At 42.9% G+C, this 21,678-nt stretch overlaps 1 protein-coding gene across 1 annotated transcript in view; it reads right to left on the reverse strand.

The window, feature by feature from the left end:
- Positions 1-960: 960 nt before the first annotated feature.
- LOC118317281 (kelch domain-containing protein 8B-like) overlaps positions 961-21,678 on the reverse strand; it is a 133,820-nt gene continuing 113,102 nt past the window's right edge. The window contains exon 5 of the mRNA XM_035645842.2: positions 961-9,882. Coding sequence (XP_035501735.1) covers positions 9,686-9,882 — 197 coding nt within the window. The 3' untranslated portion in view covers positions 961-9,685. The remainder of the gene's footprint in view (positions 9,883-21,678) is intronic.

Raw genomic sequence — 21,678 nt, forward strand, 5'->3', positions numbered from 1 at the left:
AAGCCAATGTAGAAAAAGTGTTGGTTTGGCAGGTAGACGGGCGGCGCATTTGAAACAGGCTGGAGTGTTTCTCTCGTTTCAGACTGTAGTGTCGTTTAACTATTTTCACTTGTAACCAGGGAAGAGACTTTTACGATGCAGTCTTCCTGCTCTCACATCTAACGTCACACCTTGAAGGTATTTTCGTCTTGGAGAACGCGGGCAACGATCCCACTGACTCTTGCATGCTAAGCGAGCGCTCTACCATTTGAGCATTTTGTGTTGTGAGTCGAGACTGATCCCATCTTCCTCTTAAAGAAAGGGGTCATGGATGCGTCTTAAGTTAAAATAGCCAATCAGGGAGCGAACACGGGTGTCTGCGTCATCATTTCCAAGAGTCTGTTTTGCACATCGAGATTTTTTTCCATTTCATATGTTGCTCAGCGTAGTTCCCAGCAGTCTCAGTTTAAGAAGGCTTGAAATGTCCAGGTGTAAACAACAAGTTTAAAAGATGTGGGCAACGCTGTGAGAAGCTACATCGTAGAGATACAGTAATGGCTGTTTGCCGAGGAGTGCAGCTTGCATTATATCTATGCGGTGTCCCTTTGAGAGTCTACAGAGGAGAGCCGATTCATTTGGAGAAGCAGCTGACCATGGAGTCCAACATCCCTTTAGTACCGCTGTGAAGAAAGAGATGCTCATTGTGATTCCCCCCCCCCCCCCCATCTTTATTGGAGTGCTCCATCCATGTGCTGCGTTTGAAGAGTGTTTTGATGTCAGCCTCATCTGCTATGAATTGGGTGGCATTTTTCTGACGACAGCTCCCAATACACTTCTTAAGAGAAAGACATGGAACTAGGTATAGGGAAATGAATCCTGGTATCACTTTCTTTCTTCATGCTTTCCTCGGTCAGCGAGGACGGGGATGGGGGGGGGGGGGGGGGGGGGGGGGGGTGTACACAGGACATATTGAATCAGACGGCAAGTCAAAATAGTTTATTATTGAACAGGATTCATAGTCGAGGCCCTACCTCACATTTAGTATAGGCACTGAACTACTGCACTGGAGTCACATCAACGACCCGGTCTGAAAACCAAAGCCTGCCAGCCTGGAATACAGCAACACACACACACACACACACACACACAATACTCCAAAATATTACAAAAAATGCACGAGATTGAGTTATCTGATGTGGATCGTCTTGGACCAAAGCATGTAATCTGAATACATGTTGAGAAGACTCTTGGGTTTTTCAAATATACCCTCCAGGATGTTGATAGTATTTGTATTAATAGGAAGGAATAATGAGCTATAAGAAATCTCCCATTATGATGTTATTAACTGAGGGTAAATAGCTGCTAATGGGACTGACAGAATCCAGCCTGAAAGGAAAACTTTTAAACATCAACCTTTGTTATGAGTTTTTTTTTTAGTGTAACAGTGGGACTGGCAGGCTTCAGTGAGCGGAGGCAGCCTTTCCACGTGAACATCAAAACATCCTACTACTCTGACTGAGTCTGGCCGAGCCCCGGATTCCTTCATACAGTCTGATAATACACTTTTTTTTTTGCTCTGCTTTGTGTTTCGCCTTCCATCCAACACTTTAAACACTGCAGTGTCACACGAATCTATTACAGTGACAATAACAATAACCCGACCACTTTTGTTACTATGATTACTATTATAATTACAATACGAAGTCATAATAACAAAAGCCATGCCGACATATCCCCTATGTTTCACTCTCTTTGTCTGTGTGAGTGGGTAAAAAGCTCCTCTTGTGAACAAGCAGCGGCCTAATCCTGTTTGTTTTAGAGGGATTATCAAGCAGCATGAATTATGTCATAATAACTTTGCCCATCTGTGCCGCAGAATAAGCTCCTCACGCTTGCTTGATCAACAACACAATGTGCTGCATATCATGTTTGCTGCTGAGTGATGCTCTGCCTTGACCTTTGCCCCTGTACGATGATATATGTCACATGCTGACCTACTGGGACCCCCGTCAAAATCAGGAAATTGTGTGTTGATTACAGGGATAATTTGACAATGTGGGAAAATGTGCGTCTGGAAGCTGAATAAGAAGATCGTCACCATTCTCGTGTCTGTGCATGGAGCCTGAAGATTAAAGCAAGGAGGTGAGAAAACTCGCTTCAAATAAAGAAAAAAATACTATAGGAGGCGGGTAGCTTGTAATTGTGAGCAGGGTATACTTGATTATTTCTCAGCAAACAACTGCCAGCCTTTTGTGACTTTTCCCAAGTACTGTGTAACACTGAGGTTGCCAGGCAACAGCCGAAAATGTAAGTACTAGTTGGATAGATAAACGGACAAACAGTATATTTAATAAGACCATGTAATCGCTTCCAAGTTCTAGCTGGAGACGATAAAGGGGTATCCAACTTCCCATCTTACTCTTTTCACACATGCTGACAAAAATGTCAAACTCTCATGTCGGGTTTGTCAGGAAAATGCCGATTTCCATCCTCAACTTTACTCTGAGGGGTCCATGGTGTTACAACCACGTTTCAGAGGTAGTGGTTGTGAATTTGTGTATTATTTAGTGCAATTTTGAAATTGTATATATGAGTTTTATTTCATTTCAAATGAAATGCATGTGACTGGTATTGAACCTGTGATCAAATCTGACAACACAGGACATTTTTATGATGTGACCGATTAAATTCATAGCCTCCTAGAGTATTGCGCTTCTAAAGAGCCCGGGCACGTGCGTGACACAGATCTGAAAAAATTCCAAACATAAACCAAACGAAACTGATCTTCAGTTTCTCAAAATGTCAGTTAATTGGATTCGAGTGAAACAGAGGTCTAGTTATCTCGGCTACTGTGCTGCATTTGTAACCAGACAGTATGTCATTGTGTGAAGTGCTTTTGTATTTATGTCATATTTAACCATTTCTTTCTTTTCACATTTGGATCTTGTCGCTGTAAGTGTGAGGCCAGTGACGTCGGTGCTGCATGGCCTTGATTTACTGTGTTTGTGTGCGCGGTTTGTGTGTGTCTATTTGAATGGCGGGGGGTTACATTATTAAATGTTTACACCGTCATTTTATGGATGAAATACGAGGCTTAAAGCATTGTAACATAACCAAAGATATATTGACTTTAGTGTTTCGCACATGTTGCCTCACACCTCCCCACACATATCATCCGAGTGAGACGAGTCCTCCCTTCTTGACGTTCAGTTTTCCATCCTTCTTATCACCGTCAGAACATTTCATCAGGTTCAGTTAACCTCCCAAAATCACATTGTCACATACAGCAAAGAGCGCACGGCAATACTGATCCACTGAGACCACAGACCGGGTTTTCTACCACGCCAGTCACCGCAGGTAGACAGCACGCGACAGACAAGAGGGATCCGAAGCAGAGGGTGGGGAGAGAGTTTGTGTCTCTCCAAGATGTATGTACAGATTAGTTTCACAATAACACTCGGCACCGAAGATGATGGACGGCTTTGAGAACCCGCGGTTCTCGAGAGGCTCCGAGAGGGCGGTTATTTGAAGCCTCTTGCTTCAAAATTCAATGGTACTTTTTTAAACTTTCTGCCCATGGCCATTTGAGATTTGAAATCCATTTAGTCATAAACCACTCATACACTCAAATAGGAATACAAACATGTTTGTTTGTTTGTTCCAAATATATCTCTGTTGACTTTTTTGTCATTCTAAATATCACTTTTTTTGGGGGATTGAACCGGATGTTAGCTGTCGTCATGACTTACCGTACATCCTTGTTCTGGTTATTGCACAAATTTTGCTCCCGTCAGCTTGTCGGACCAACGTGGTGAAAATAAACACATTCATGTATCTATTTCTATTGAAAATAATTTTTGCCGTAACATCAGCCAACGCAAAGCGTTGCGAGAACAAGTAACTAGTGACAACCACTTTGAGGAACCCAGCTCCAAGCTGGACAACACAACAACACTGTCATCTCACAACCTCAATCAACAGCACAAACAACTGGAGGGATGAAAAAAAAACCACAGAAAACAACAACAATGAAGAGTTAAGAACAAAAAAACGAGTATCACCTAATCCTGATCACCTCATCAATAACAGAGAGGATGTTCGATACACCAATGAAAGAGGAACCCATTTATGCTACCCCGGGGCCACCAGGTTTTGACCCGGTTGCCCAGGGAACTGTGTTGATGTTTTCCTGCACTGGAGAAAAGAAAGGAAAAATGCAGGGAGGCTCTTGTACTGTCAAAAGATAAGACACAGTTCTACGAGGGATTCATGAGTGAAGTAAATTCAGCATCCTCCGCCCCCGGCTTTGCACTGCGTTGAACGCGCCCCCGGTGTTTTGTCAGAACCTGAGTCTATGGGCCTCGTTTTGTGAATCAAGGCACACAGCGTGCCGTCACACCAGAACAGGGCCCTGGATGTGTCTCGGGACAAGGGCGCACAGTACATGCTGCGTCGACAAATGTTTCCAGAGGTAATGAATCACAAGGCAACTTTTTCTGCGGGAATTTGCACGTAACTTCTGTTTGCTTCAGATAATGTAAACGTGCCTGAAAAGAATGTAGTGTACTTGAGCATTTTTGTGTCCATTTTCCAACACTGCTATATAGCGCGGGGCATTACACACCTGTGGACCAGTTTTAGGGGCTCTTATTGCAGTGGCCCCTGCCTCAGGTTCGCCAGAGTGTTCGGACTCAGTTTGTTAACGCTCATGTCGTAGGAAGCAGGTCCACAATACATTTTGGCTTCCAACTAGTCCAGTAAGAACACATTTACATATGCTTTGGCATCCTCCGCTGATGGCCTACTGAAAGAGCGGCTACCTGCACTGAAGCATCCTGCTTGTCTGCTCTGTGTTTCCCAGGCTGCTGTCAGGAGCAGCAGAAAGATAGTGACTCCAGTGAGCAAACAGCCTGAAACGTACATGTCACATGGGGAGCCAGTAAAAACCGATTCATGAGGAGCCATCTTCACTGTAAAACAATCTGACAGCAGCAGGGTCGGAGAAAGGTTCTTATCTTCTTCTAACAAATAGAACCAAAGCGACCAGACACAGCGAGCTATCGCTGGAGAAGTCCCAGAATTCCTTTGGGACCGCAGTGTGTCATATAGACTGTTTTGTACACGTTCCAGACTCACACAATGACAGACGGCGCAGTGTCCCAAATTTGCACAAGCATGCGCCGGCGGCAACCATGAATTGACAAACACAACACAAACACAAGCACAGACACACAGAGGAAATTATGGATTCGTTGTTACTGCACTTGTGAATCTTTTTTATGGTATCATTGCATAAAAGAACTATGTGTCATGTGAAAGTTGTTGCAGACTGAATTCAGACTAAATCTGCTGAGCTATGCCTTTCAGCCTTTTGTAGCTCATTGTTTTGGTTGCAGGGCCCGCACTGTTTACAGTGGCAGCTGACTGCTGGCTGGTCAAAAACGCATCAAGCTGATACCATGTTTTGTACATCTGGTGGAGACCAAAACAGAGATTTTAAAAAAAAGAAATTCATATATAATCATCCACACATATTCAGTGGTAAGCAGCTCAACAACTGAATGAATGGAGGCCCCTCTCTGGCCCCTACTGGCAATTACTATGAGAGAAAGGAAGAAATTAAAGGATGCCCAAATCATTATGATCATACCCTTGTAGTGACAAACCGGCTACTTGAATGAATGTCTGCGCTCTCAACCTCTGATGAGACACAGTCGGAGACTAGCAGGTGAACCTCGTCGAGCATTTGGTAGCTAAAGAGCCACATAGTTTCCCTTAGGAGTTGGTGGCTTTTGGGTGAAATTGTCAAGTCATACGAAAATAAATATGCGTTTGCCAAACAAATTATTCGAATGACTAAAGTGTTCCCTTAAAGGGGCAGTAAGCGATTCTAAAGCAATACACGTTTTGTAAAAATGCGAATATTTCCTCACCGTCCGTGAGCTGTCGGTTCCACGTGTGCGGCGAAAAAAGAAATCGGGAGTTCGGCTCAGCCCAGGCTCTGTCGATTGAAAGCCAGAAACTGGTGCAGACCGCACCTCACAGCACTGAGAGTTTGAAAACATCCCTCGTTGGCACCTTAACAGACGTGCGAGCAGGTGGTGCTGCAACCCCGGGGGTTTTGGCCCATGGGTTAGTGCGTCGGACCTCACATTGCCGAGGTCGCGGGTTTTCGCGGCCTGGCCCGAGCAGTAAAATCACAACCACAACAAAGAGAGAAACAAGCTTTCTCCAAAATCGCTTACTGCCCCTTTTTTTCAAAATGTTTTTGAGCAGTGTAGTAAAACAAGACCTCTCTCTCTCACCAACACACACACACACACACACACACACACACACACACACACACACAGGAGCTGCATTAAGTAGGCTAATCAGTTTTGTATGATGGGCCACAGTCCCCTACCAGCAATGCTGTTTAGAGAAACTGATCTCCGTGGTCCCTCCAGGCTTTTGTGGTTGGGGGCCAGATATAACTCAGAATGTCTGTGCTTGGCTTTGCGTACAAGCAGGAGTGTGTGCGTGTGCGCGTGCGTGTGCGCGTGCGTGTGCGCGTGCGTGTGTGTGTGTACACAATGTTGGACCAGAAATAACCAACTCTCATAAGGCATCTCCTCTGAGCTCCTGACTCTGCTAACAAGGTCTGCCAGGGTGCAGACCAAAAAGAGTACAAGAGGGGGCAGTGGGGAACTGTGTGTGTGTGTGTGTGTGTGTGTGTGTGTGTGTGTTTGTCTAAGAAACACTGCTTACTTTGCAGGCCAGAGATAGCTCTCTCCTCCCTCTCTGTATCATTAACTCATCTGCAGCCTTTTTATCTCTCCCATCTGTATATTTATGAATACATATGTCTTTTTCCTGATTAAAGGTGATATGGTGCATAGCATCATCCCGCAACATTTATTCAACAATAGTTTGCGTGTAGAAGCTAGGCGCTGTCTTTAAATGACACATCACACAGGTAAGGCGTGAGGCTCAACATTGTGTGTGTGCTACAGCAGTAAAACGCATCATTAATGTGAACTGACCAATCATATCGATTAGCCAATCTCACTTTAATATCCCTGTGTCCCCCTCACTGTAGCTCTCACATCCATCTGTCCTTTTGTAGCACACTGTATCTTCCCTCGGTTAGTCATCAAATACACACACACACACACACACACACGGTGAATTAAAATTAACTTACTTATCAAATATCATCACCTGCATTCCCCAGGCAGTAGGTAATAGGTGAATTAATGTGGTAAATTACTCTCAGACTAATGCAAATTTCAGTAAAAAGTTCCATTTTTAGTGCGTCATCTGCTCGAGCAGTAATGGAAAGGATGATGGACTGTTCCAGTACATCCGTTTTGAATGGAAAAGCTGTAGATTCATGTGGACATTCAAACATGCTGCAAGAATGGCAGGAACAGGCCACAGCAGAAGAAGTGCACGGATAAAAAGGGACAGACCAGGAGAGGCTGCAAGCCACATGGCAACACTGCCGAAGCAGCAGGCTCGTCTGCTGTCCACAGGTCACGGAATCTGCCACAGATGGTTCTGCACGGCAACTCTTGTACACAAAGCCTCAACTCAGGCCGAACAAACTGGATCTTGAATCCCTGAAGTCTGCTTTCGGAGACTCATGTGCTCCAGAGTTGAAAAGTGGCTCTGACATGATTGTCACAGTTGGACTCTTTTGGTGTAACCCCGCCTGGAATCTGAGAATCTCCACTTCTCTGATGAAGGGGTGTGAAATTTCCTACAAATATTGAAAGCAGTTGGCCAATCACAACAGACTGGGCCAGCTGGCCAATCAGAGCAGACTGGGGTTTTAGAAATGCAGGCGTTCTAGACAGAGGGTGAAAAGAGGAGCTGCAGGAATTGGCAGTATGAGAACACTGATGCCTTTTCTGAACACAATAGCATGTAAATCCTTTTCAAGTGGAGACCCAAATTAAAAGTATGAACCTGAATATGAGCATAATGTCACATTTAAGATACTTTAACTTTTACAAGAGTAACCTGTCATTTGTAAATGACACCATTTTATACTTCCCTATCACTGACTGACTAAATATTTCTTTGTTTCTTCCAACTTGGGCCAGAAGAAGCATAATTAGTGATTCATAGGCTAAACGGTAGGAACATCACAGGTGAAGCAGATTTTCCTGCACAATATCCTGCAGTTTCTACCTTGAAATGTTGACTTTTTGCAAACTACCTGCAGCTACCATTTTTTCTCAAGCTTAGGGAGCGAGCTACAAACGTTTCAGTCTCCTTTTGAGCCAACAGGTATTTCCTATTTTCGACAACAAAATAGAGATGTTTCTTTCTGGATGAATAGACAATTTTACCATCTATACTTGTGCAGAAAGGCAGTAACTATAATAATAATGAGCCAGGGGTTTCCCTCTTCTTCATAGAACCTCATCCCCAATCCATCCTCAATTTCCTGGAAGTGTTAGGGTTGCAACCAGGAAGTATAATTTTGCCACGGGGGCATGCAGCCTGTAAATGTATGAGGTCACAATCAACATAGTCATAATCACAATAAATGGAACCCTAATCCACACATACAGTATGATTTTGTCATTTTCTATTATGTCTTTCTTTGATCCATAATACTGCACAGTTTTCATGGACTGCAGGTGGTCTTCCCTTTTCATGCGGCCGCTGAATTTCAAGTAAAGAATACAATGAACTGCTATCAACCATAACACTCGAGGGGAACATTATACCTCAGGCAGCTGATATTGTGAATATCACTTATCTGTCAGGATGCTTCAGTGCAGCAGGTACTGTACGACTACCTCTGCGTTCACTCAATGAGCCACTATATCCCTGTCCTACAGTGTGAAGAACCGTCGAGCCGTTTGAGATCGGTGATTGATTGCTGCCGTGCTCATGTTAGAAATGTGTGCACAGCAAAGCGACGCGACGACTAGTTCAGCCACAACTACAAATATGGGAAACACAGTGAATTTGGTCAACATCAGCTGGCGTTTCACTGGTCACTCGTGTTGTGAAACGCATGTCAGGGGACACTCATGTTGACACTGTGGCAGCGGTTTTTAGCAGCGCTGTAAGTCACAAGTGCTGCGTACAACACCGCCACCAAAGCAGAAGAAACCAAAACAGACATTCACATTCCCAGAATGTCACAGGCCATAGAAAAAAGGGGTCCGAGCTTGCTGTGCTGAAGCAGCAGCGGAGAGCGACGCCGCTGCAAAGATTAAATACAGATATGGCCCTATGTTCCTTTAACATCGAGAAAAGTACCCTGCTTTGATTCACAGAAATGCAACAGTTGAAAGGCGTCTTGTTTCTTCAGACACGTGTGTGTGTGTGTGTGTGTTTGTGTGTGTTAGTGTGTGTGTGTCTGTTCTTTTTGCTCATGTTTTCTCTTCCTCTGATTTCCCCAGAGCATAAAAGCCGTCAGTTTTCTGTCTTTGCCAGTCACAGCAGTCAGCTTGAATGTCCTCAACCTTGTGTTCGTCCATCTCAGTCTGGAACTGTCTCTGCAGCTCCAATTTGGAAAAAAAAGCTTGCTGAATGTTATATCCCAGTGTATGAATCCAGTTGTGGGGACATAAAGATAGAAAGGTATCTCAAAGTGTTTTCCGTGGATCCACTTCTTTTGTCTCTGCACACACATGAATAGAATATCAGCGCCGCTTTGCGTTCCTTCCCGCGTGAGTGTGTGTCCGTGCGCGTGCATGTGTCACACCGTTTCCTGTAAGCAGAGGGCTTCCACGGCGTTACTGGGTCCCTGGGCAACGCCACCGATGACAAAGAGCATGCCGGTCGTCTGCAGGAGGGCAGAGGAGCAGCGTGCAGTCGGCATGGGCACCACATACTCCCAGCGCCGCTTCACTGGGTTGTAGCTCTCCACAGTGCCCAACGGCGACGGCTCATTACCTGCAACATGGACAACGAAACGTTAGGATGTATTATCCATGCAGGTCTGAAATGTACCTGGACAGCAAGTGAAACATTCAAAGATAAAACTTATTACACTCACAGTTCTTTCTGTGTGTCAACCAAAAGGAAAACACATTTCACCTCAGGTGCGGATTGTCATAAACACACAACAATGGTCCTTCTATATGGAAGATTGTTATAGCCCAGTATGTGGTAAACACAGCAACAGATTGACATATTTGCAATTTATCAAGTGTTAGTCAGAACATACCGTATACAGATTTAAACCTGCTCTATTCATTATTTTTATACAAAATTGCTCCTCACTTTTTGTCTGAGGACATATACTGTATAATAGTATAACAAGAGAGGATAGGACTGATTTTAGACACAAAAGGCTTATTTCTCTCAAATATTGTTCACAAATCTGTCCAAATCTGTGTTAGTGAGCACTTCTCCTTTGCCGAGATAATCCATTCCACCTCACAGGTGTGGCATATCAAGATGCAACAAAAGTGTTGCGTTTTATAATTTTGTTCAGTGTATAAATATACAGACTATGCAGCCTACACTAAGTTTTGCTGCATTTAGCAGCCGAAGAGCAAGATATCTCCCTCAGGATTTTAACGGAGCCCCAAACCAGAAAGGTGAATCCAAATCTGTGCTTAAGCGGTTCCGTGTCTGCAGGATGTCTCGGCAGCTGTTTGCCAATAATTCTGAAGTTTGTAACAGGTCAAAGTTGTGTTTATGGTTTGTTGTGCTGCCCCCATGTGGAAAGAAAAAGTTGGTAATGTCGTTTAAGATGCAAAGCAATACCGGAAATAAATTAATTATCATGCCATGTTTCAAACATGGTTTGTTTACAGTGTCAGAACTGAAATGTGTCAGTAGTGTCTCATCTTCATAGCACTAACCAGCAAATCAGCTTTTTCTTTGATCACTCATCCATTAGTAAAAGAGTCAAACAGACGTTTCCGCTTGTCAACCATTCCTTTGTCTCACTGTTTCTGCTAACTCACACATTTTACAAAGCAAAAGGGCTGTAAAATAAATAAATGATTAAATAATGGGGGGGGTTTTCAACATTTTTGAAAAGGTTTCATACGGCTTGATGTGAAGGCAGCAAAATACCACCGGCTTAGGATTGAATTATTGTTCTTCTACATGAAATGCAAAGCAGCAAGACAAAGTTCATTTTCCTGCAATTGTGTTTAAGTATGTGCTCCAACAAAGGTGGACACCAGCAGGATCAATCTCAGCGAGTCCAAACTACAAAGCAAGAGGGCTTATTTTAAAAATGAAGCTTTCATTTCATCGACCACGTGCTTGGTCTCACCAAGGAGTCCTCTTGTTCCTGAGCTCTGCTGGGATTTTACTCTTCTCTTTCCCTCCCCCCTCAGCTCCTCTCCTCCACCTCAGGTGCAGGGCTCACCGTCATTATACATGCCAACACCAAATTGTTGCCGTTTCCATGGAGACACTCATCACAGCGAGTCCCCAAATGATATGGACTGGTGTGTGCGCGTGTGTGCGTGTGTGTGTGCCTGTGTGTGTATTTGCTTCTGTCTGTCAAAGGAAGACTTTTGTCATCATTTGGCAGGAAGAACAAAGTGACAGTGGCAAATCGGCCTTTTCAGTACAACCTGGGCGTGCTCAGGCCTCGGCTCTCATGATTTATACAGACACATACAGGACATGTATCCATACCCTTGACTACACATATGCACATGCACACACATATACACGCAAACACGAACACACCCACATTCAAACAAACACACTCTTTGCTGCTCTTGCTGCTCAAAGGCTTCCTGCTGTTGCTTTGATTCTCGGCCCACAGACGTCACGTCAATTCACCGGCCCCTCCTCTCCTCCCCCGTTCTGCTCCCTCTCTTCCCTTCACCTCCCTTCCCCCTCTTAACTTCCATCCACTATCTCCCTCACATTATGTTGTCTTGCTAAATTTAGCTCATTTTTTCTTGCCTCATCTTTCTTGTCCTTCGTTTTTTTCCAATTTCTTGGAAACATTTTTTTTTATCTCACTTAAACCTATTCATTCTGTCCTCCCTTTCACTTAAGCTCTTCCTTCTCCTTAACCCTCCTCTATTATAATTTTTCCCCTGCTCACCATTTCCTCTCTGATGCCTCTCATCTCCAAATGTCTTTGTGTCCTCTGCACCTGTCACCTCTCCATTGGTCTTTGTCTCATCCGTTCACTTGCTCTCCATCTCCACTATAGAGATAACTTCCTTTTTCTCTCCTCTTCTTATCTTCTCATTGTCCGCCTCCATGCACACTCACAACACATAAAGGTACATACAGGCTACATCTACACTAATTCATGTTCTTCATAAAAAAGGTGTAGTTAAAAAAGGTGCTCAATCAGACCACGTGTTGTTTTTCAGGCAGCTTATTACGATTATGTACACGGCCCCTAGAGGTCAGCGGTAGACCAGGTAAGTCCTTCAAGTTTGTGTATTTCAAAGGATTTGAATATTCTGGCATAGCCAGACTAATACTCAAATGCGTATTAGTCTGGGACCTCTCGGTTCATTTTCGATTTCCAAGAGGCGTTACCAATGGACGCAGCACAAAATGCCCCAGGACGCGATTGGATAGGCTAGATTTGAAGTAATGGCGCGGATTTTCTGCCGTGTCATCTTAATCCTCACTTCCACCCTTACCTTGACAAGTTCATTAACCATGCGTCGGTAAATCAGATAAAACAGCCACAATGCTCTTAGGCAAGATAATTTGTGGCGTACCTCCTGTCGCCAGTAGAGGCGCTATTTTAAGAAACAGTCGATTTTGGTCGTATTTTACACATATGTTGTCCTATATGCGTTGAAGGACTTTTAGTATCAGAAATAATCTCCCCACATACCAACACTGAGCATTTCTGAACACTGTGCACACGTGTGCTATAGCAGTGTAAAATGAAGAAATTAACTGCACAACAGCTGCTAGAAAACACAACAAGGTCAACGAGATCTTGTGATTGGTTATCTATGTTTCATTCATCACTAGTGGAGCCTGAAGCCATGTGTTTTCTTCTGGATAAGGATAGATGGTGCTTTATAAGACCCCATCAGGAGTCTAAGCCATTTCTGCCTGTCCAGACTAAAATGCAGCCCTGGAGTTTACAAACTAAAACCGGACACTGGAACAACGTTTGAAATAAATATTTGTTAATGAAATTATAAGTCTTAAAAATTACGGGTTTTTTTATTTGTATTAGTGGTAGTTTGCACCACTATATTTTGATTCTAATATATTAAATCAAATTAAAATTAACTAAACAGAAGTTACGTGATGGTTAGTTCTTTGCATAAAGTAAATGTTTTATTAACACTGGCTTGTAGTGTTAGTTATTATTGTCATTTGTTTATTCATTTTGGCCTTGAAGGACAAACATACACCAAAAAGAAAACAGAAAAACTATAATTCCCCACACCGCAGTTGTAAACAGTGCACAGATCAAGTTTTCACACTGACAGAAGTCTGTGGTTTTATATTTGTTACAAGATGTTTATTACTTCCAGCACATTGGTTGTTGTTCCGTTCACGTGTGATGCTTCCACTTGCTGCACAAAACAAACCAGTACCAGTCGTGGCTGCTTGACTTTACAGTTATATAGTCTGTCTAAATATAAAGTATTAGAGACTGTCATCTATATTCTGAGATGTAGCTCTTTAGTTTCATTTTATCCTACAGATGTGACATAGCAGTGTTGTCAACATAAAAATGTGAGCTACACTCTTTAGTGGACGTTACATTTTTCATTATCTGAAGCATTTACACTGTATCCCCTTCTCCTCCCACCACATGGACTCTGCACCTCTGGGCTCATTCTGTGCTCAGCTGTTACCGCTTGCACAGGCCCAGTCTGTATATTAAATGTGTTCTATAATTTTAATATTGTCCACCTTTTTGTGTTTTGTACCTTCACTAAAAATAAATCTGAGAGTTAATCTATAATTTCTGGTTCTGGCTAATAAATTATGTTTATATCATAACTATTTTTGTCTTTATTACTGAGTGAGTGAGATTTCACATTCAAATCTTACTATTAATTACTAATAACTCATACACTACAGATACAACCTCAAGCAATAACAGGTTTGTGTGATTCAAATATATTTTAAAAGCTGTCTAACAGTACATGTAATGATAAGAACTGAGTGATTAATTTTTCTTCCTTGCTCTTGGAGACAGAACATGGTCAGCACAGTGGAGTCCTTCAGGCAGGTCCTTACCTAATAACAAAGACACAAATAAAAAATAGTGAGACAAGTTTGTAATTAAAGTGGTTTGTGTGCTTGTGTTCTGTAGATATTCAACTGTATTTGAATGTAGTTTTACATTTAACAGAGTTCTACCAACACAGTGAATGTACAGTACAGTATATATAGAATATTTAATTGTCATCAAAGCTTACGGGCACCTTTGTTCTCATGTTTCACTTGGGAAAAATATGACCATTAAGTTATTCACACACCACATGTGGACCTGGGGTCAGTGCTGAAGGGATGAGTCAGTTCAGTTCGGCCTCATGTTGAGCTTCCGCCGGTCCAGTCTGTCTGGATCATCTGGAGGAAAACTACACGGACAAACCACGTCACATGCGATCACAACAAATCTGTTTCTGCATCCCAATTATCTATCGTGTGGGTTTTAGTAAAACATATGAATCAAACTTCTATTTTATTTAAAGTTACCGTACATGAGCAATAAAAAAACCACCATCACAACCAACAACACTCCGCATCCTCTATCTTAACGGTCTCTTCTGAAACAAGTCCGATATGTGACATGAACACTACATTACAAACACTTTAATGTACCTTGACAGTTGCATTAATGTCATGTTATCGTTGCATTGCTCGTATTTAACGTGGTGGACCATATTTACCGCCCACACGCAGACGCCTGTTAACCGGCTCATGTCGGTGTCAGCAGAGCCGGAGTCTCGCTCGAGGCTAACCCCAGGCTAGCTGGCCGAGAAGCGCTTTAGCGCGCTACGCTAACGAGCAGCTACCGAGCGCAGACACCGACACCCGCTAATGACTTGCAACACAGAACAATACTATAATTTAACTTACCGGAACAACAGGAGCGCGAGCTTCCTGGACTTCTCTGTTGGGACGACTGACCGCAGAGCTGGCGGACTATTCATCCGGTAGTAGCTGGAAATGTTCTCCGCAGGCCTCCGACACGGCGGTCGAGAAGTTTAGCTCAGGTGACATCGAGCGCTGCCAGCGGCTAGCGGCCACCGAGTGGCTGACAAACAGCGGCGTCACCTGTCAATCAAGTTTCCACGCCCCTAATTATGCAGAATTTCAAACCGAAATATAATATAAGTGGGCGAGTTATAAAAAAATCCCCCGGAGGTGAGTGACCCTCATTAGAGTGAGGTTGTAGTGTCTTTTTGTCAATAGATGCACTGTGAGTAGCTCACATTATCTTACCCCCGAGGGCCAAATTAGGGGCTTCCTGTTGACCCCTCACCTCAACTTTTGACCCCTTTGAGTTCTGCATCTCACATAGCCTTTCTTAATTCAAACCAGATGTTCCTACTCAAGCCAACGATGGACCTACAAATGTAACCCCCAAGAAGAGTCGGGAGGGTTGTCATTTTGGCCGGACACTCTCCAAGCTCTGCAGGGCTTGTAATCAATGCTAGTCTTTTTGTAATAAACCTTTATATACAATCAAGACGGTGTCGGCGGACTTCTCTTCAATAGATCTTCACATCATCGCTACTTAGTATACAACAAGGTGAACTTCAAACGAACTGTGGCTGTGCACTGAGATCTGATTAGTTTAAATTAATTCTCATTCATGGTACGGCACAGTATTCTACCCTTTGCCATTTTTAGATATTAAACAGAGATGAAAAATTCAGAGGATCACTAAAGTATTTTATATCCATTTTGATGGAACCATGACTCTCTTGTATCAAAATCTAATGGCAACGAATGCAATAGCTGACAAGACACTGCACCTGAAACTGCAACTGTGAACCTCATTCTGACACGAGAGGAACCATGAATGTGTACAATTATGTCCAAATTCATTAAGCAGTTGTTTTACTGTGAAGTCAAATCTTTGGCCCTGTGGTGGAACTACTGATCTTTCAGTACTACTGATCTTTCAGTAGTTCCACCACAGGGCCAAAGATTTGACTTGATTTGATTTGATGCCAGGAAATAGTCATTAGGATTCATCCTCGGGGCACCGTTGGATGTCTAAAAGGTTTTACTGAAATCCTAATTGAAATCAATCCAGTCGTGACATTTCACTTAAAACCATCATGAGGTGGGAAAAGAGATCCCGAGAGTCAGAGGGATCCATCCTCGGGGGACCATGAATCTATCCATCCACCCGTTCATTATCTATACCACTTCATCCTTCCTCTGAGGGTTGCAGTTGCTAGTTGGCACCAGAAATATTTCTCTTATGATTTCTCTCTCTCTCTCTCTCTCTCTCTCTCTCTCTCTCTCTTTCACTTTTTTCAGTGTCACCCACCCTGAACCCTCCAAGTGTTTCTTTTCTGTTCACCTCACACTGACCTGCTATTGCTTCTATCCGACAGCCACCGACACACCACTTGAGGGTCAAACTGAAGCCCTGGCAACACTGCAGCCGAGCTCGTGGCAGTGTTTGATCTGCACTGTAAATAGTGGCATTGCCTGCCCTCTTTTCAACACTCGTCATATCTGAACAGGCAGCAGGCAGATTGTCGCTGGCTTTCTCCAGTTTCGTTATAACTTCAACGCCTATGAGGAATAAAATACACTTGTTGCCAGGCCCGCTCAACATCATCATCAGGATTCCCAGCAGCCTGATGAGAGGTTGCTATACACCGGCGCGGACCACTGTTCCGTTCCAGTCCGGCGCTCCTCCCCTCAGTCCCGCTGTGCCTCAGGGTTTAGCATAGGTGAGGCGTTCAGTCCCCGCTGGCAGCCGGCTGCGGATCCATAGCCAGAGACTGACCTCTGGACAGTCACAGACGAGATGCAGCTCAGGGCAGCTTCCAGTGGAGACTCAGTAGCAAAAGGTGGATTTCCTGAACACAGCTTTCATCCCACGGCGACTTGCTTTACCGCTTGATGGATTTACCCCTGGTTCACTCACATAATTATTTATTCAACTCCAGTCATCATATCCTCAGAGGAATCTCTCCCGTGTGGAGCAGAGGAGTTGAGAGCATGTTTTCCAGCTCTGATGCGGCTTTAAATGTAGCTCATTGACATTTATTAAATCTAAATCTCTCCGTCTGCTCTGTTTGACTAAAGGTGGGGTCGACGTCCTCTCTGCCGTCCTCTGCACACAGGAGGACGGCAGAGAGGACGTGGATCACTTGACATCAGATGAAGTGAAACACAGGACTCAAGTTGACGACTTCTTGCCCACAGTCTACTATCTGACGACGGTATGTGTTTACCATAACAAGCTTATGAGAGTCATATCTTACGCATAGCCACATATCTTGAAACTGAGCAAGTTTCTCTTCAAAGATGTGATTCCAGAGACAAGCCAGTTAGAGACCAGGATGGGGTGACATAAAAAAAAGCCATAATGTGTGAGGATGAGACCTATCAATATTGGGTCAATATTGTTGTAATATTAATTGTGTGTGTGTGGAGAGTTGCATCTCAGGCAATGCATACAGGAATTTGCAAAACAGCTGCAAGGGGAGTCAAGCACAAGGGGATGTCAGACAACAACATGCTGCCAGAGCTGCAACAGTTAATCGATTAATCGACTGGTAATCGACTACTGAATTAATCGCCAACTATTTTGATAATCGATTAATCTGTTTAAGCAGTATTTATTTTTTATTCTTCTTTAATGGATATTTCATTTAATATTTTCTACTTTCTTTGCTCCTCTATGACAGTAAACTAAATATCTTTGGTGTGTGGACAAAACAAAACACCAACTCAGGGTTTCGGGGAAACACGATCGACATTTTTCACCATTTTATGACTTTTTATGGACCAAACAACTAATCGATCAATCAAGAAAATAATCAACAGATTAATCGAATATGAAAATAATCGCTAATCGCAGAAGCTTATTTTTTTTTTTGAGTTTTTTTTTGTTTTGTAGACCAGACGGGGGTTTCTCCTGGTGAAAGAGCGTGTGTGGCCCCCTGTCAGCAGTCAGTTGTGTAGTAAGACATCACAAGACAGCAAGCTGGTAGTGTGACCTGCACAGTGATCTGACAACTTCAAAAGTCATGTAGTCTGAACTTGACAGCTAGCTGGAGATACAAAGCCTGACAAATGGGAGGGATTTCCTGCTGATGGTTTGGGATTACAGGCTGAGCTACACATTCAATTTTCTGTATATTTTACATATCTGACATTGAACTGTTTCCGCCTTGATGTAATCCAATGTAATAGGCTTAAAATGCTACTTGAGGGAAGAGTTCTGTCTGGTGATGATGTTGAAACCCAGTTGAAATAGTTGAAAGTCAAGAATGAAGAAAACAAAATAGGAATAGAGGATACAAACACTTGTACCTCAGGTTGGTCTTTACAGACGAGTTGCATCGAATTACAGTTTTCATGTTGATAAAAAGCTGTCTGATGTTTGTCATGAACTAAGAAAAAGTGGAGGTTTCAAATATAAATAGGGGAAAGAAAAAGAGATGGACAGATCCAGGGTCTAAGTGGTGAAGACTGTGACATTGTGACATTGCATAAACAGATGATACATACACAAATATACACACAGTCATGTAGTAACATTCACACACATACATACACTCTGATATTTCTGTGTGGAAGCAATCATCTTCTAACTTTACCTGACCAGATTTCTTCCTGAGCTTTGTGAGTTCAATGCATTTCATGGACTTTTACAATTTACACAAAGATACTGAAGCACAGAAGAGAAGTCGAGCAAAACAAAGCACCTCTTAAAGTTGTGGGATTAGGTTCTGACACCAGGTGGCCTTTTGATGTTATGTAGAGTATCAACAAAAAATTAAAAAATAATATATCGTTCTTTTAAAATAAAGTGAAGTCTCACAGAGATCAGGATTTAGAGCGTCATGAGTTTAAACCATAGACTGTATATAAAAATGGACGTAGTCACTGTGTCCGGAAAATAAGGCCAAACACAGAAGCGCCTGTATTATTTGTAATCACCAGCAGAGCGCGACTCTCTGGTTGTAAAAAGAGGTCCGTTTCTATATTAGTCTATGAGAAAATTGACTAATTGTCACTTGATTTATAACGTCTGTAAAAGATTTTCCTGAGAAGTTTATGGTCTCAATATCTACAGTTTCAAAGTCTTCTTCAATACAGCATGATGTTCATTTTGAAAATTGTGGAGTAGAGTCAAATAGACGATAAAGCACTATAGCGTGGATATAGCGTGATTGATTGACATTTGGTCTGTCCAAATGGTGCATGGTTGTAGGTGTATGAGGGCGTGCCGCGGACGAGCTCTAAGTCAGACTCACCCCCAATTCTACGTCCACTTTCAAAAAACACCTGGTCACAATGCGAAACTGGAGGCTTCAAAGCGGCAGCTCACAAACCAACGGGTGACATCTCGGTGGGCTGCCACTTGGGTTAAATGGATAAAAGCTTTTGGGGCACTTGTGGAAAACAGCTTTCCTGCGAGGATGCTTTCAAATATATTGCCCTGAATAATTTTATACAAAGAGCAGTAAACAGAAAGGGAGGATGAAGGAGTCTCCTTTTGGGCAACACCATTTGCCATGGTACTTGGCAGGCTTCATTTTCATTTTCAGTTCGTGGAATCAGGCTGCCTCTGTGTCTTCTGTGTCACTGTGAACCCAGACTGGGGACCATCATGTTGACACCAGGGCTTAATGAGGCTCAGGTCGTCTGATGAAGAAGCTCAGAATACTCAAGAATACTCAGTTCAGACCTGGTATTAACATCCTGAGAGATCTAATCACCTCACAACCACGTGTCTCCAGTGATCATGATTTCTGTTTGGGAAGACCAAATTATGTTGTTTTTAGCTAGTTCGACTATACAGATGTGTCCATTTTCAGTGTGTGTGTGTGTGTGTGTGTGTGTGTGTGTGTGAGAGACATAGATAGAGAGAGGTCGACAAAGGTCGAGAACAGAGCCAGGAGTGGTTGAGTTAATCAATACCTTGCGGGCAACTCTACTGTCAATTTCTTTTACCAATTTGAAGGGGGGAAAAATGTGGTGGTCAGCGTTTATATAGAGGATGTTGTTCCAATTGGTTCAATATATGTACAGTACATGGAGAAGTGTAAAAAATATGTCCTGGGTCGTTATCAAACTGTAGCAGGTCAGAGGACATCAGCTGAGTAGGTGGTCCTTCAACGTGGATCAGGATTAATTTGTGTTAACATTGCTAAAAGTCTGAGCTTTGGATGTTAATACCACCAGGTCTGAACAGGGTCTATGTCTCTGGCTCATCAGCAGGATGACAGATGAATATCTAAACATCTTGTTCCAATAAATGTTTTTGAACACTACTGTTTTTCACATGCACTTTGACACAAACACACAGCTACTGGTTAAAAATCTAAAAGGTTGTCGAAAATATCATTACTAATAATTTTTAAGTTCCTCAGAGGATTTCTTGTATGTGTTTGTGTGTGTTCGACTGCACACAGATAGAGGTGCATAAATTACAGATGCTCTTTGGTCTTCGCACATGTATTTTCCTCTTTTATTCCCCAAGTCGTAAAGGCAGAAGGTTTGAAATGTGCCATAAACAGCTATGACTCACGAGCCAGAAATAACCCCACGGATTAGATGGAAAGAGTCACAGCTGACACTCAACAGAGGGAAAAATAGATCTACCTCCATTCCTTTCACTCCCCCTCGCTCTGTCATTCTCACATTGGCACACAGAGACACTCACATTTCACACTTGTATCCGATGCAATCGTCTCTTTCCTTTCTCTCCGTCGCCTGCTGAATTTCCAACCGCCTCTCTCAGCAGGACAAGACACACACAAGCACGCACACACACACGCACGCACGCACGCACATACACGTCAGGCTGCATAATTGACTATCACTCTGAGGTCTGGACAGGAAGAATCTACTAAAGTGAATAAGGCCTGGAATTGTGTTTTTAAAAAAACAATTTAAGAGGACTAAATCAAATTAAAACCGTTTAAAGCTGCAGCAATGTTTTAAATATCTCGGCAACACTCGTAATGCAACCAGTGTGCACCTTAAATAAATGGGACCACGGTTGGATTAATTGTGAGCCTCTACTTCATGCATTAAACATAGACTGTTGGGGTTGTGTCTTTCCCTGTAACCTGTTAATTCTTACCGCAGAGCAGGCCTCTGCCTCACATTTCGAATGTTTCCTCTTTGACATAACAGAAGAGGATAAACATGAGCTCCCTAAAACAGCGACAACTCAATGCTTTGTGCCACGAAACATCACTAACACAATTACACGCAAAGAATGGCTTTTGATCCTGTCAATACATTTTATTCTGTAACTTCGGGGTTAACACCAGTTTGTGAGTGTATATAAAGTGTGTGTGTGTGTGTGTCTGTGTGTGTAATCTTGCTGATGCATGTAGATGCATATAAAAGAGAGTCGATATCTGGTTAACAAGCACGTCTTCAAGGAAAGCTGACCTCCGATCAATTTGTAGTGTTAGCCATCTCTCCTCATACCACAGTGTATTTACAAATACATATCCACAAATGGAGCTCAGTTGAGGAGAAAATCAAACGTTAATGAACAATCTAGTTGTGTGCGTGTGCGATTATGTGTGTGTGTGTGTGTGTGTGTGTTGA

The sequence above is a fragment of the Scophthalmus maximus genome, chromosome 3 (genome assembly GCF_022379125.1).
Source record: "Scophthalmus maximus strain ysfricsl-2021 chromosome 3, ASM2237912v1, whole genome shotgun sequence".
Classification (NCBI taxonomy): domain Eukaryota; kingdom Metazoa; phylum Chordata; class Actinopteri; order Pleuronectiformes; family Scophthalmidae; genus Scophthalmus; species Scophthalmus maximus.